At 35.4% G+C, this 14567-nt stretch overlaps 1 protein-coding gene across 8 annotated transcripts in view; it reads right to left on the bottom strand.

Annotated features, from left to right (window-relative positions):
* NRCAM (neuronal cell adhesion molecule) overlaps positions 1–14567 on the bottom strand; it is a 145418-nt gene that overhangs the window by 14686 nt on the left and 116165 nt on the right. For 3 of the 8 annotated variants that reach the window (XM_021384947.1, XM_021384951.1, XM_021384946.1), the window contains 5 exons: positions 14285–14461; positions 13135–13170; positions 6216–6281; positions 5583–5708; positions 4343–4495 (listed from right to left, as the gene is read on the bottom strand). In XM_021384947.1, the coding sequence (XP_021240622.1) occupies positions 4343–4495; positions 5583–5708; positions 6216–6281; positions 13135–13170; positions 14285–14461 (558 nt within the window). The remainder of the gene's footprint in view (positions 1–4342; positions 4496–5582; positions 5709–6215; positions 6282–13134; positions 13171–14284; positions 14462–14567) is intronic. The other 5 variants (XM_021384949.1, XM_021384950.1, XM_021384953.1 and 2 more) reach the window with 2 other exon arrangements.

The raw sequence follows: 14567 nt of genomic DNA, 5'->3' as shown, positions 1-14567 counted from the left end.
AGAAAATGACACAAAGGGGAAGAAGATGGACAGCCACTGAACCCTTACTTGTTTATTCTCCTCTAAGCCTCAAACCCAAGAGTTTGAAACTCTGTGAAGAGTCATTTCTGTCTTGAGAGATATAAACAAAGATCACCTTTCCACATGAATGAGTAAAGTCACATGCAAAGGCTTCCTATGCATACCCCATATAGTATTTTGTTTCAGTATTACTTTTTTTCTGACTTAATGAATTAAGCCAATTTTTGTAAAGATCAATAGATCTCAGCTTAGCAGACACTTTCCACTAGGATCAGATTGTACTAGGGAGCTGGGCTCGATCCTTATGGGTCTCTTCCAACTTAGATGTTCTAGAAAGACGTATTTGTTCAGTGTATCAGCTCCCATGGCACAAGATTTCACCCACTGCCACTAGGTAAGGTCCATGGGCTTGCTTCTAGTGAAGTGGAGGACATAATGCTTCAATAGCTTTACACACAGAAATGTGAAAGTCTCAGAACCCCATGAAGATTTCCACCTCTCCTTGAGAAGATATGTCTTTAAGGGAAGGCTCATAAAAACACATTACAGAGAGTCCATTTTCAGTGGAGCACTGACCGTCCAAGCTCACTGAACCACAGGTCCACATGATACATAAAGAAAATACTCTTCCCCTTACAAAACATGGAGAGTATCAACTGGTAATAAGCCCATGCTTACATCCTAGAGCGATACTGGAGCCCTGTTTGGCAGACAAAAGCTGACAAGAGACTGTGCTGGACTGGCAAGCACACTAACAAGAAAAAGTAACAATATTCAGTTACAGGTCAGAATTCAAGCCCACATCTCAGTGTTATTTGTGAGTGAAGACAGAGGATGAGACAGCTACCTCGGAAACATTGGCAATATATGATCCTAGCGGATCTTCCACAGGCTGTATGAAGACTGTAAGTACCTCTGAGTACTATTTAAATAATTTTTACATTAAAATGTCAAAAAGTTATATATATGCATATATATACATAGCCTTTATATATATGCATATTTATACTTTATTTACTGTAAATATATAAATATCAATACAAAGGGCAATCTTAAACAAAATTACAAAGGCAATCTTCCTCTGAATTGTAAATTGAAGTAATATACATCAATTTTGTTTTCGTACTGAGGTCAATATTATTCGGAATTTTTTACATATGCATTTATAATAAGGCATTAAAGGTTGTATAATAAATACTGTTGCAAAATGCAAAAGCACATTTAACATTCAAATGTAGTAAAAGATAGCAACAAGCAAAATAACTCATGCATAAAAATATTTAAGATAGATGAGAAAAAGCAAAGATGAAAACTTACTTATACAGCTTCCTGTATTCCTTAACTTATTGCATATCCAGTAAGAAAAAGTTTCTAGACCTCAGTGCCACTTTAAGAAATGGCACAGAATTTCCTGTGTACTCTAAGCAAATTATCTGCCACAGGCAGAAAAGCATTTACTGCTGCTGAACTACTAATGCAGATGTGAATGCAATATACTACTGGTATGCTTAAAAAGACAAAAACGTGCACTATGAAGATGTTCTGTAGGAAAACTTGCTAAAAAAAATGTGGCAATATGACAAATATTGCAGTTGTTTTCCTAATTAAGGAAGCATTCCATATTCCAGTATTTTTCTTGGTATCTACTTCATTTTTTGCAATGTTTAAAAGTATGATCTAGATTAATCACAGTGTGAATTCCACTTTTTCTTTAAGAAATCACACAGAATCACAGAATTATAGAGGTTGGAAGGAACCTCTGGAGATCATTGGTCCAATCGCCTGCTAAAGCGCATTCCCTAGAGTAGGTGGCTTTTGAATATCTCCAGAGAAGAAGACTCCACAACCTCTCTGGGCAGCCTGTTCCAGTGCTCTGTCACCCTCAAAGTAAAGAAGTTCTTCCTTATGTTCGTATGGAACTTTCTGTGTTCCAGTTTGTGCCTGTTGCCACTGAGCACAATGAAAAAAGCCTGGTCCCATCCTCTTGACACCTTTCCACTAGATATTAGTAAGTATTGATAACATCCCCTCAGTCTTCTCCAAGTTGAACAGCCCCAGCCTTTCCTCATAAGGGAGATGCTCCAAGTCCTTAATCATCTTTGTGACTCTCCTTTCTAGGAGATCCCCTAGGTCTTTCTTGAATTGAGGAGCCCAGAACTGTACACAGAACTCCAGATGTGGCCTCACCATGGCCACTAGAGGGGGAAGATCACTTCCCTCAATCTGCTGGCCATGCTCTTTTTCATGCAGCCCAGGATACCATTGGCCTTCTTGGACACACTGCTGGCTCATGGTCAACTTATTGTCCACCAGGACATCCAGGTCCTTCTCTGCAGAGCTCCTTTCCAGCAGGTCAGCCTCTAACCTGCGCTGATGCACACAGTTATTCCTCCCCAGGTGTAGGACTCTGCACTTGCCCTTGTTGAACTTCATAAGGCTCCTCTCTGCCCCACTCTCCATCCTGTTCAGGTCTCGCTGAATGACAGCACAGCCTTCTGGTGCATCAGTCACTCCTCCCAGCTTTGCATCGTCAGCAAACTTGCTAAGGGTACACTCTATTCCTTCATTCAGGTCATTGATGAAGATGTTGAACAAGACTGGACCCAGTGACTGACTCCTGGTGATCACCACTAGCTACAGGCCTCCAACTAGACTCTGTGCTGCAGACTTCAACCCTCTGAGCTCTGCCAGTCAGCCACTTCTCAATCCATCTCACTGTCCACTCATCTATCCCACACTTCCTAAACTAACCTACAAGGATGTTATGGGAGACATTTTCAAAAGTCTTGCTAAAGTCAAGGTAGACAGCATCCACTTCTCTCCCTTCCAGTCTTGACATCATATAAGACTACCTGATTGGTCAAGCATGATTTCCCCTTGGTACATCCATACTGACTACTCCTGATAACCTTTTCTTCCTGCTATATATATCATTAGATTAAGAATCACAAACATTGCAGTATATGCATAAAACAATGTCTTTAAACTCCCTTTAAATCCTCTTCTTCCTTAGTTACACAAAGACATGAACCAAGGTTCATTCACTGTTATGTACAGAATTCCTTATCTACTAGTTCAGTACGTTTTGTTCAGAAAGATGCTTTTGGGAAGGTTTCCATTCAGCTTGTTTTGAATTATGCTGCAGACTTGATCCTTTCTTTACCGCTGCTTCAGGCTTTGGATTTTGTGTATTTGCATAAAATTCTACCCATCGCCTTTTATACCAGTTGTTGTCCCTGGCACAAATAAACTCTCTGCTTAGCCCATACGTATTTGTTTGGCACTGTCATTCAGCACCATATTTTCAAAGCTTTCCTGCAACATGATAAACAGTGAACAGAAATGGAACAAAACAAAGCAAAATAATATATGATTTTAGAAAGTGTACACTTTCAAACTGGTATACTCATTATTTACTTTGCTGTCTCGTAATTACTATATATTGTTCAGACATGTTTTTATAGTTAAACTACTTTCTTAAATCATAACATTCTAGAATTGGTGACGCTACAGCTAAATAACTATGCATGGATCAAAATACTTGGAATGAGCAGCAAATAGAAATAAATAACAATAGTTGACCAAGAACATGCTGTGATGACAACAACATATTCAGCATTAACATAAAAAAAACTTCCCATAGAGCTCCTCCTCCAAGTTAAGTGAACAAGCATTACTGATTTGCTTATGAAAAAATTACCACTGCACCTCCTTTCAATGACTGCCAGCATAATGATACAGAACTTAAGTAGGCTTACTGACTCACAAAACATAGTTTGTGAAATCAAAATATTTATAAAACCAGTATAAAATGGGAAAATAAACATTTATAAGTAGAAATCTCATAAGAGTAGTTTAGACTATATAAGACAAAAAATTCTGCACTTCTGATTAAACCCACATTTCAACTCAGATTTTTTTGCATCAAGCCTGATGATATGCAGATTGTTAGATTTAAATGTATATACTTGAATCTAGTTAAGTACATGTTATTTAAATGCAGCAGTCTAGTTATATTAATTAGAAATAAATGGAATAGGTCATCTTCAGTGCACAGCACACAGATGGAGGGTGAGCAATATCTTGCCCCGATATAAAGAACAGAGAGTACAGTGAATTGAAAGGATTAAAACATTCATAATCTACATATTAAATGAGCTAGCACATCTAGGAGTTTAAAAAATAATTCAACATTGCTCTAAAAAAAAGAACAAACAAAGATGCTAGCTACAACACATCTTAGCTAGAAGCAGTTCAACGTTTCAGCATGTGGTCTATTGAAATTCTGACTATGATACCGAATTGGTACGGTGTGCCTCACCTGGACCTGTCTCAAACAGATCCTCTGAACTCCTAAAACCAGACAGGCCCTCAGCACCAACTCGGACTTTATATGCTGTTCCTGGTGTTAAACCCTTTAACACAAAGAAGCTTCGAGAACCATTTACAATTTCTTTTTTCCAATCTTCTTTGCCTACAAAAATTTTAGGAGAACAACAAATTGGAATTTTAATTTTCTGTGTGTTACTGAAAGTTTCTAGACAGAATACTATCAACAGTTACTTGACTAAGCTACGGATTGGCTGAAAAGAAATATCTCAAAAAATAATAAAACTATAAAATTATGACTGCAAATAATATATTACATGCAATATATTGAGTAAGACGCTGTAAATTAACTATGAAACTATTTTAAACATTTGTTCCACTGTACTATAGAAATATTTTCATGTATTTTCTTTAAAGGCCTATTGAACTTGCAATTATAAAACACATTAAAATAGATTTTAATCATTTAATTAGATTACACTTCTGTAGCTTCAGTTAACATTTACTTTAGCACAGAAGTTTTACTTTGTAATCTGAACAGACCACATTTCCTGATCATCATCTTCTTTTTCTAGTAGTCTTAGCTACTTGTTTGACTAATATCCAGAAAAAAAGCATTTATATTATTATTTTCAAATTGATCATCTTTAGTCATAACTTTAGAAGGACAGAGTATTTGAATAGAAATATCTTAGTTTTATTAGGCAACTATCTGCGTTTCAATTGTTAGCAGTATTGTCAAAGATTAAAACCTATTTTTATGCCAAGAAAACCATGCAAGTTGGTAGATACCTTGTTTTAAGGTTTAATTTAACAAAGAAGGTTGTTTTTATTGACTCTTTTATTTCTTTTTTTTTTCCTGAATTGGACATAACTTAGGAGAACAGTTATATCTCACTTTAATATACAAATTCATACTTTTACACACATAATCACTGCATCATAACCAATTTCAAGCAATCTACTTTTTTTGGAAGTTAATGTTTCACAATAATTTATAAGATAATACAAAGGAACAAAGGCTGATTTTCTATCTAATCACAAAAAAAAACTACTACACATTGATATTACCTATAATGAAAATTAATTGAGCTCCTGTTCAAGTTAAAGAAAAAAAAAACTTCTAAACATTTAGGAGCTATCTTTAATACTGGGTCAGTTTAGGACCACACCTAAAAATCTTTGAAAATATATCTGAGCACTTAGCATAATTTAATGAAATGACTTCTTACTGCCTGCTACACCATATTCAACATAAAAGTTGGCATGATCTGGTCCCTCATACTCCCAACTGATATTGGCATAGGTCTCAGCAGCAGCTGTTGTAACATTTCTGATCCTTGGATAAAGTGGTTGCACTGAATATACAATAGAAAAACAAAGCAGAATATGAAGTTGTGATTTCATACATTAAAAAAATGATTTTAAGAAGTTACTATGCTGATTTATATCACGTACAGGGATAGTACATTTGTCATTGCTTCCATGACTGCAAATTAGCGACTGAACAGCATGCACGATAATTGAATCCTAGGTAGTTACTACACTGAAATTATAAAGTAAAATCTATGTACTCAAGTGAGCATGCCCTATATCACAGAAACTGCCAAATACTTTAAAATACCTAATTGCCAAAGTCTCCAAATAGAAATATTTCTATTCATTCAGAAGTAAAATGCAGACAGTTGAAAAGCAAGAACATCGTTGGGGTAACAGGAAATGGTAGGAGAGAAGGAGGTAGGAAGGTGGCACACACCTCCCGTTACTCCGCCTGTCACAGAACGGACCATAAATGCCTCAACTGCAAACCCTTTACAGGATTTTTTCTCTATTGCATTGATAATGATAAAAAAGGAACACAATACCCTTATAGAAAGTTGGACGGACAGTATGCATGACTGGGGAGGTTGCAAAAAGGGTTTCTGAATATCCTTCACCATCAGAGGGAGTAGGAAAGAAAAAAATAAACAGTAAAAACACTTCATGTCAAAAAGAAACATTTAAATAACACAGTAAAACCTTACCTGTTAAATGAATAACACATGCACACTCTACACTCATGCAGGTATGATTAGTTTTACTTGTTAAAATATGAAATGGCTAAGTGATACACATGTATTTGTAAACAAATGGAAGAATGATTGTACTGAGACCCTCACTTTTACAGAACATTTCTGAAATCAGCTTCCTTGCCATTAAGGATTCACTGTACCTTTAGACATTGAAACATTACGTATTGGAAAGCAAATATCAAAACATTCTGGTGTGAAGGACTCAGTCACTGGAATGCAAAGTCAAGAAGCTGTGCATGTTAAGATACAGTGTTTTATCACTCTCATTAGACAACAGTACTTTGCACAGATAGACACAACTATAGCCAAAATCTATTAAAAGAAATGCATTTCTCTTCAGCATCTTGTAATTAGTAACAACTTTGCTCATAACTTAATTTTTTGTTTTCCAATCACACTCGTTACAAATGGACACATATTTAAGTATTTTTGTTTGCATAATATCAATAAAAATATATTAAAATAGTGTAGTGCAAATACAAAGGAGATACTCCTCAAAGGCATGAAATTACTTTTCAATGAAAATGCCTTACTCTGTTTTCCACTAACATTATGATCCTGCTAGAATTTTTTTTCTACTAGAGACAACATCAAAAATAATTCTGAAAATACCATGAAATACAACAGATAAAATCTCAGACTTATGAAAGACAAAACTGACAGAATTCCAGTGACTTCATCTGTACCAGAAAATAAAACGTGCCCATTCTCAACCAGTTGCTGCAAAGATTTTATTCACATACTTAAGCTATTTTTCTCCTCAGAACAGTGTGGCCTTGTCTATACAGCTGACTAGAAGTAGTTCTAAATTAGATGCAAACAGTCTATGGCTTGTTTTGGCATAGTAAAATAAATAAATCCTGTACACAGTCTAAGCAATGTGAGTACTGCGTCTAGAAAATGATTGTTCCTGAGAGTCTTTAAAAAGACCTGTATGGCGCAAATTCTATCAATTCTGCAAAATTATTCATGAGATTCCAAATTTTCACAATATCAGGCCTTTTGTTTCCATACTTATTTTTTTTCTTAATTCTACTACAGTAGTATTCATTCACTCTTCAGTCTATATTAAACCAATTATTTCCACATTTGATGTCTTTGTTGCACTTCTATAAAAATATATGAAGTATGCAAAAGTATATAAAATATATACTTTATTCACAAACAAAAAATAATAGGGAACAGACTTATTTAAGAAATAAAGAATATACTTATTCCCTGAAATCACCATAACAAGAAAGCACAAGATTTTTAAAAAGCCATCCAGGTTACTAAGTCAACAAAAAAAGCGCTAAGAAATACCAGAGCCAGAGCTTTGGTAGAGGAAATCTGTCTGTAATGCAGTGTATGTGAATACACTATGGTAATGCAAAGGGATTAGACTCTGCTTGTTTGTGCCACTTGAAGGTAGCAAGAAGAAAGCAAGCAAGCTATAAATTTAGAAAGATGTGGAACCTGAGACTTGTAGTCAGTACTAGTTCCAGTGATTTCAGCAGGTCTGGACATTTCTATTTAAGTCTTTTAAATATGCCATATTTGCAACATGGATACATATATTAGAAGATAAAAGGTGGCTGATGGATCCTGAGGTGATGAAAGTCTAATACTGAAGCAGTCACAACATTCAGAGCTTGTCCCCAATCTATCCAGTGGCAGAACACTGTGTTGTTGTGATTTACAGTCACACACAGTGCTGTGCACCAGTACTGACAAAAGACCCACTTTAAAAATGTTGGGATTGGACTGTTAATAAGTTACAATTTTTATACAGACCGACTCTTGTTCAGTTCCTCTGTTCAATTAAGCTATTTTAACCCTTCCATTCAATGCAAATTTTGCTGGCATCTCTGAGTACTGCTTCATTCCTGCAGTGAAATATGGTATTCAAGCAATTTCTTGATGTTGAGAAAGGCCTAGGCTCAAATATATATTTTCCTGTTTTTTCAAATTAATACCAATTTTATTTTTTTATTGGAGAGAGGTATTTAATCTTACAGCCTTTCAGAAACAGAGTTCATCCAAATAACACAGTCAACCTTCGACTGCAGACTTAATGGAATTTAGTAATTTGAGATAAGAGTCTTAACAACAGAATAGATACTGTCTCTGAAGATTTAGTTTATCAGAAAAGTAAATTGAAGAACCTCCAAAGTGATTAAACTTCAGGAAGTTTCACAGGATTCACTACATTTCCTGGAAGAAATGGCTGATATGTGATAAACACGCATGTGAGGACTCATCAAATGGAAGAGAAACATCAAGCAGAGTATCACAAAGAATTAGTTGAAATGCACATACAAAGCGAAAAATAAATTCAAAGGATGTTCCCCCCTCACACACACACAAGAAAAGGTGAAGAAAAAAGGTGACAGATTCTTTCAGAAGCCATGAGACATATACAGAAGGGGTTTGCTTTAATTTGCTTTTCAACCTACAACTTTTACAACAGGAAATTCAAGCCTCAGTATAACAGTAGGAGTGAATTCCATTTCTGGCACTGAGAGACAGGCATTAGACACTTCTGAGGCTATTTAAGCCATTGCAAGCAACTTCCTATAGTGTAAGAAATACAAAAGACTAAGAAGAAATGCAAGAAGTAGTTCACTGACGCACTTCAAGCATGCATAGACTTTCTCTGAAGTCTACAAAGCAGAAAGTATTTGCAGGAATTTTTACATGGTAATGGTCATCGTTTTCTCTACTATAGCATCCATAGCATAGGCATTTTTCATGGTAAACTTAGAAGAGTACAAAACAGTAGTTCTATTTAGCAGGTTGAACTGAAGGAATCACCTAGATGTACCATGGAGCAGGCCACAGAGAGTGGCTTAAGGTGCCGTACAAAAACACTGTAATTAATGTGAAGAGAAAAAGCAGCTTGAATTTGTTACAGAAAAATATGGAGACATGATGAGAAATGATTCAAAAAGGGAGGTAAAACAGATGGTGGGCAGGGAGAATTATTTAAACAACAGCATTTTGTAAGGAACAAAGAAAACTGAGAAGATCCTGTCTTCTCAAATACATCAGAGATACAAGCTCAGCTGAGAATGATTTCTAGCCTAGAGTCAAGAACTACAAACTGGAGGCTCAGTCAGAAGAAAAGTTTCAGACTCAGAGGCTAGTCTACCTATTTTCTTCCTACCACAGAAGTATTTCAACCAGCAATTCCTGAGATGCAAAATCATATGAAGAAGGCAGACCAGACAGAAGTACCACATTGACAGGAAGCATTAGTTTCAATTAAAGTTCCCAACTTTACTTTCACTGCAGTTCAGGACTGCCAGTTATCAGAGTCTGTGTGTGTACAGACCACAAGAATGTGCTTTTAAGTTAAAGATGTGGACTATATAAAAGAGAAACTGAAAAGTGAAACAACAATTCTTGCTAAATGTCAATGCAGACATGTAATTACACGGTACCACCCCCACCACTTTGGCAAACAATATTACGAGTCCCTCTGACTGTTCAAGTTAACCAGCAACTTTTATTTCTATCTCATTTATATTCTTTTCCTTCCTCCATAGTCCATTTATTTAAAAATTCTCATGAAAGAAGGTGGGAAGGACTCCACTGATCACCAGAGTAAAATTTCAGCTGCTTCTGTAACTATTTATTGTATAGGTAATCAGGCTCTTATTTCCTAATTTCCTCTCACACGTCATGTGTTAGATGTAGATGTCAACACATGGATGGCAATATCTAATACTGGTATAATGCATCATGTTTTATGCAGTTTTCAGACTCGCACACTTAGAATGCAATTTGCTAAAAAGATAATCTTTTTTTGTAATGCCATAATTTGATTAAATATGTCATGCATAGTGTTACAGTATTATAAAGGAAAAAAGACAGCACAAGTCAAACTGAGTATAAATTGTACAACAGGGTAGTTTGCTTATTCACAATAAAATAATCTCTTTCATGATTTACTCATCTGATCTTGTGCAATAGTGACACAAATCTCCCTGTTAAGTTTCCATTTAGAGTAGAACAAAAATTCAGGTCTTGTAATTCACTAAGATCCCTGGGATTTTGTCTATTTGATGCAATGACACTGTCCAATGAACATTATGTTTAGGATGGTTCCTCTATTGCTAGGAGACAAATTCTTCTCTATATTGTCCTCCATTTGCTGCAGTGTTATGTCCTTCTATGTCCTATTCAATCAGCATATATATATTCAGTAAACGAATTAGAAAAATAAAAGATTCCTTCATCCAATCTCTTATCTTTGACCTTTTTTCTTCTAAAATTGTTATCTTATCTTTTGCGGAAAAGGTAAAAAGGTTTGTTTCACTACTTACTGATCTGGAAAATACTTTAAAACACTTAACACCAGTGCAGTCATTATGATCAGACAAACTCAGATGGGACAAATGCTAAAAGTGTAGCAGTATGCAGTCTTTGGTAACTTTCCTTTTTTTAAAAAAAGAAAAAAAAATAAAAGACTACAATACAATGAAGGCCCCCGACTGTCTTGAAAGATTGCAAAAGACAGCAAATATATTTCAGGCCTACAACAAAAGAACAGTGAGGCACTGTAAGATCCCTAGGATTACTGTAGCATTATTTCCTTCCACACAATACATATACTCTGAGAAGTGAAATACATCCCAAATTGTGCATTTCTTCCAGGTTTAGATATTTTGAATTCCTCGAGGACCTTGTGTCCAATGTTTCTGATTAACCAGTTGTGCCAGCTGACCAGTACGAAATACATATTACCAAATTTTCCCTGCAATTTAGGCTGCCTGAATCTGGAGCCTACTGTCTTCTTTACTTCCAAGTTGTAAGCGTTCAAACTGAAAAAGAAAGGCTATATGCATTTTTCTGGTAAGTCTTATGATGCAAAATGAAAAACTGAGATGTTGTTTTTGATAGATCAGAAAACAGGTGACAAGAGCTAAGCTTCACATTCTCCTTGGTTTGGCTGTGGAACCACATCAGTGAGAACTGCATCCACTAACAGGCTCTTTTGCACTTATTGGAGGAGTAAAAATTCACTGCTTCTTGAGTGGGCTGAGTATTTCTGTTTTCCAAATCCACCCACTCATGGGATCAAATAATCTGGCACTTGATCTTGATAATATGATCCTCTTTTTCCTTCCTAATAGTGAAATAGTTAATCGTGTTAATGTAAGTACCCACTGAGAACATTTATCTCGAAGCTGGTGCAACTCAGATGTCCTAACAGATGTCATGGCTTTAGCTCTGTCCTGTTTGCAGTTCCAAAGTTTTCTTTGCAATTGTAAGACCTAGATGCAACAGGAATATGTGAAAACTTTGAAACCATAAACGGCATGAAACCAAACGAAGCCATCTGCTTAAGTTTTTGGAGAATCTGAGATGACAGCTCTGAAATGTGAGCTGCTCCAGCTGATCACACAAACACGATGCTTTCTGCTAGCCACAGACGGTGGAACAGCTATAATTAGACTGCAATTTCACACAGAGAATCTATTTTTCCTTGCATGAGTTTTTGTGCTCAGCTATAAATAATGAGAACTTAATTTACATTTCTGTGGCTGTGTCCAGGACTACAAGCCAGTTTCATTGTTCCAATCTGTGCTGCTTCCCAGCTACAACTAGACTAAAATCAGTAATAAAAACTTGTCATTAAAATAAATCTAGAACTCCGTAACTTACCAGAAGTGCATTTGATATTAGAAAGCATTTACATATACATATATAGTGCAATATATAAATGCACAATTGCATGCATATAAACATAGTCCGACTTTTCTTACACCAGACTGATTGAATGAAGTGAATGAGTGGCTATTTTCATGGCCATATCACTGTCAAAAAAACTGATCATCAAGTGGACAGAAAATATATGTAAAACAATTAATGCTGTCTCTTCCAAGTTTGTAAGAAATGATGGAAACTTTCATGTAGAGATTTTGACTTGGGACTTTTATGGTCTGAGAATCTGAAACATGGATGTTTATATGTGTTAATGACACTCCTGTAACGACACATAGGTTGTAGAAACACCTTATTCATAAAAATTGGGTGAAGAATCCCTTGTTTGACAGAAGAACAGCATTATAAAGAACCGAGTATTACTGAATTCAAGAATAAGGATCATAATATGTCCCACTCAATTCAACTGTTCACTTGCATGGTTTGTGAACCTAAAGAGAGCAGGAAGTCACCTGCCTCTATATTCAACCTGATGCTTGAATTGAGAAGTATATAGAAGGTATTGTTACTCATCTGTCTCCTATGCATAGTTGGTTGTAAATGAAATAAACGTGATCAAATAGGTAGCATTAATCAGCAGTGAGAAAGAGAGTGCACCTACTTTTTTAAAACAAAAAATGCACAGAGCACAGGCAGTAAAAGTCTCGTTTGTAGAAGTGCTGTTTTTTCTACTCCACTTCATCAGTGCTAGTGCACCTGGACCCTGAATATTTATGACTGTGAGATACATCTGTTAAATGTTCAGAAATAATTAGACTTTGCTGAAGCAAAGCTAATGAATTCCCCTGGAGCTCTGTGGCAAAATAAGCAGATGAAAGGTATTAACAAGCGTTCTGGATTCCTTTTATTTATTTTTTTTTAGACAGAACTATTTTCTTCCAGCACTGATTAATACTCTGTATAATGATGTGTAGTCCAAGATTTTCTGTCCTGACCACTGCAATTTCCCCATTTTAAACACTGCAAAACCCACACATTAACAAATCATGCAGTTTTATTTTACCTTTGCCTGCACCTACAGCAGGACGAAGAATACCGGCTTAAATGGAGGAAAACAAGAACAGGAACACTATATAATTAGGTAAAACACCAAAGGGAACATACATATCTCATTTCATTATAAACCAGAAAAGCATGCAGACTAGAAAAATATATTAATTCAAATAAATTAGAAACAATCCACTTATGTTGAACACCGACAGACTATTACAGGACAAAAACTAATATACATGCATTTACTAAATTTCATTGGTCATGCTTGTTAAGACTCGTGGTTTAAAATACATGTAGTTCATATGCAACCTTAATACACTATTAGGAGAACTATTTTGCATACCAACTCATCTACAGCAATTGAAATAAACTGCAATTTCACTAACCATAAAATTACGTGAAAAGATGGTATCAAAATAGATCTTTAACATTAAGATGTGAAAAATCATAAAAGGCTTCCCCCTACATTTCCTTTTTGTTTGAAATTACTCTTAATTTTTGAGCCTTCATATTTAAATAAATAATAAATAACATCTTCAACTAAATGTCTGCCAAAATCCCAGATCTAGAATAGTTACAAACGTAAAAGACAATAGTGGTGGGATCAAACAATATCATTATTTAAATATGCAGTGTCACCAGTTACTTGGGCCACAGATAACAAATTTATTTCTGCAGCCTTCTGAAGTTATATATTTTTTTCCAGCTTTATGGGAAAAAAATAGGCATTAAATAAGCTGTTGCATATACCAAGAGAGAATAAATTTCCTCAATGAGCCATAAAGCTACATTATTTCAGTATTATTCACTGTGACCCAAGCAGGTGACTGAAACAGAACAGGTGAATGGAGGAAGATCACTTAGGATGTGAAGTTACATGAAATCTTGAAGCCCAGAAAGCCATAGACTTAAATCTTGTGAATTTACTTCAAAAGGAGAGGCTTCACACCTCATTTGGGGTTTCTACTACAGCAGGGAAACTTGCACATCTTTTCTTTAGAACTATATATAGTATTTCATTAGTGTATAATACAGTTAAAAAGAGCCCTGGAGAGTTTTTTTACCAAGGACTATTTCCGTAATGGAAGTAGTAATATTTTTAACCAAATTGGTAGTCTTTTTTAAACTCAGTGGGTTTTCTTTATACATACCCATCTTACCTTCATCCATAATTGTTACTGCTTCCTCAGTTATCTGACTTCCTGATCCAACTGATGTTTGTGCGTTAAAGTAAAACTTGTATCGTGTGCTGTAATTTAAATTTTTTAATATCAAGCTGCTCTCATTGGCAGGTATTCTTATCTCTACCAAGGGACCTAATTCATGCGTGTTGTTAACTGTTATTACAAGGAAAAAAAAAAGACAAAAGAAAAACAGAATTAGTTAGGAAAATCGCCTACATTATCTTTGTGTTAAAACAGGATTTACTTTTTTTGTATTTGT

This window comes from Numida meleagris, chromosome 1 (assembly GCF_002078875.1).
Source record: "Numida meleagris isolate 19003 breed g44 Domestic line chromosome 1, NumMel1.0, whole genome shotgun sequence".
NCBI lineage: Eukaryota > Metazoa > Chordata > Aves > Galliformes > Numididae > Numida > Numida meleagris.
The sequence above is the reverse complement of the archived record's forward strand: the minus strand, read 5'-3'. Positions and strand labels throughout refer to the sequence as shown.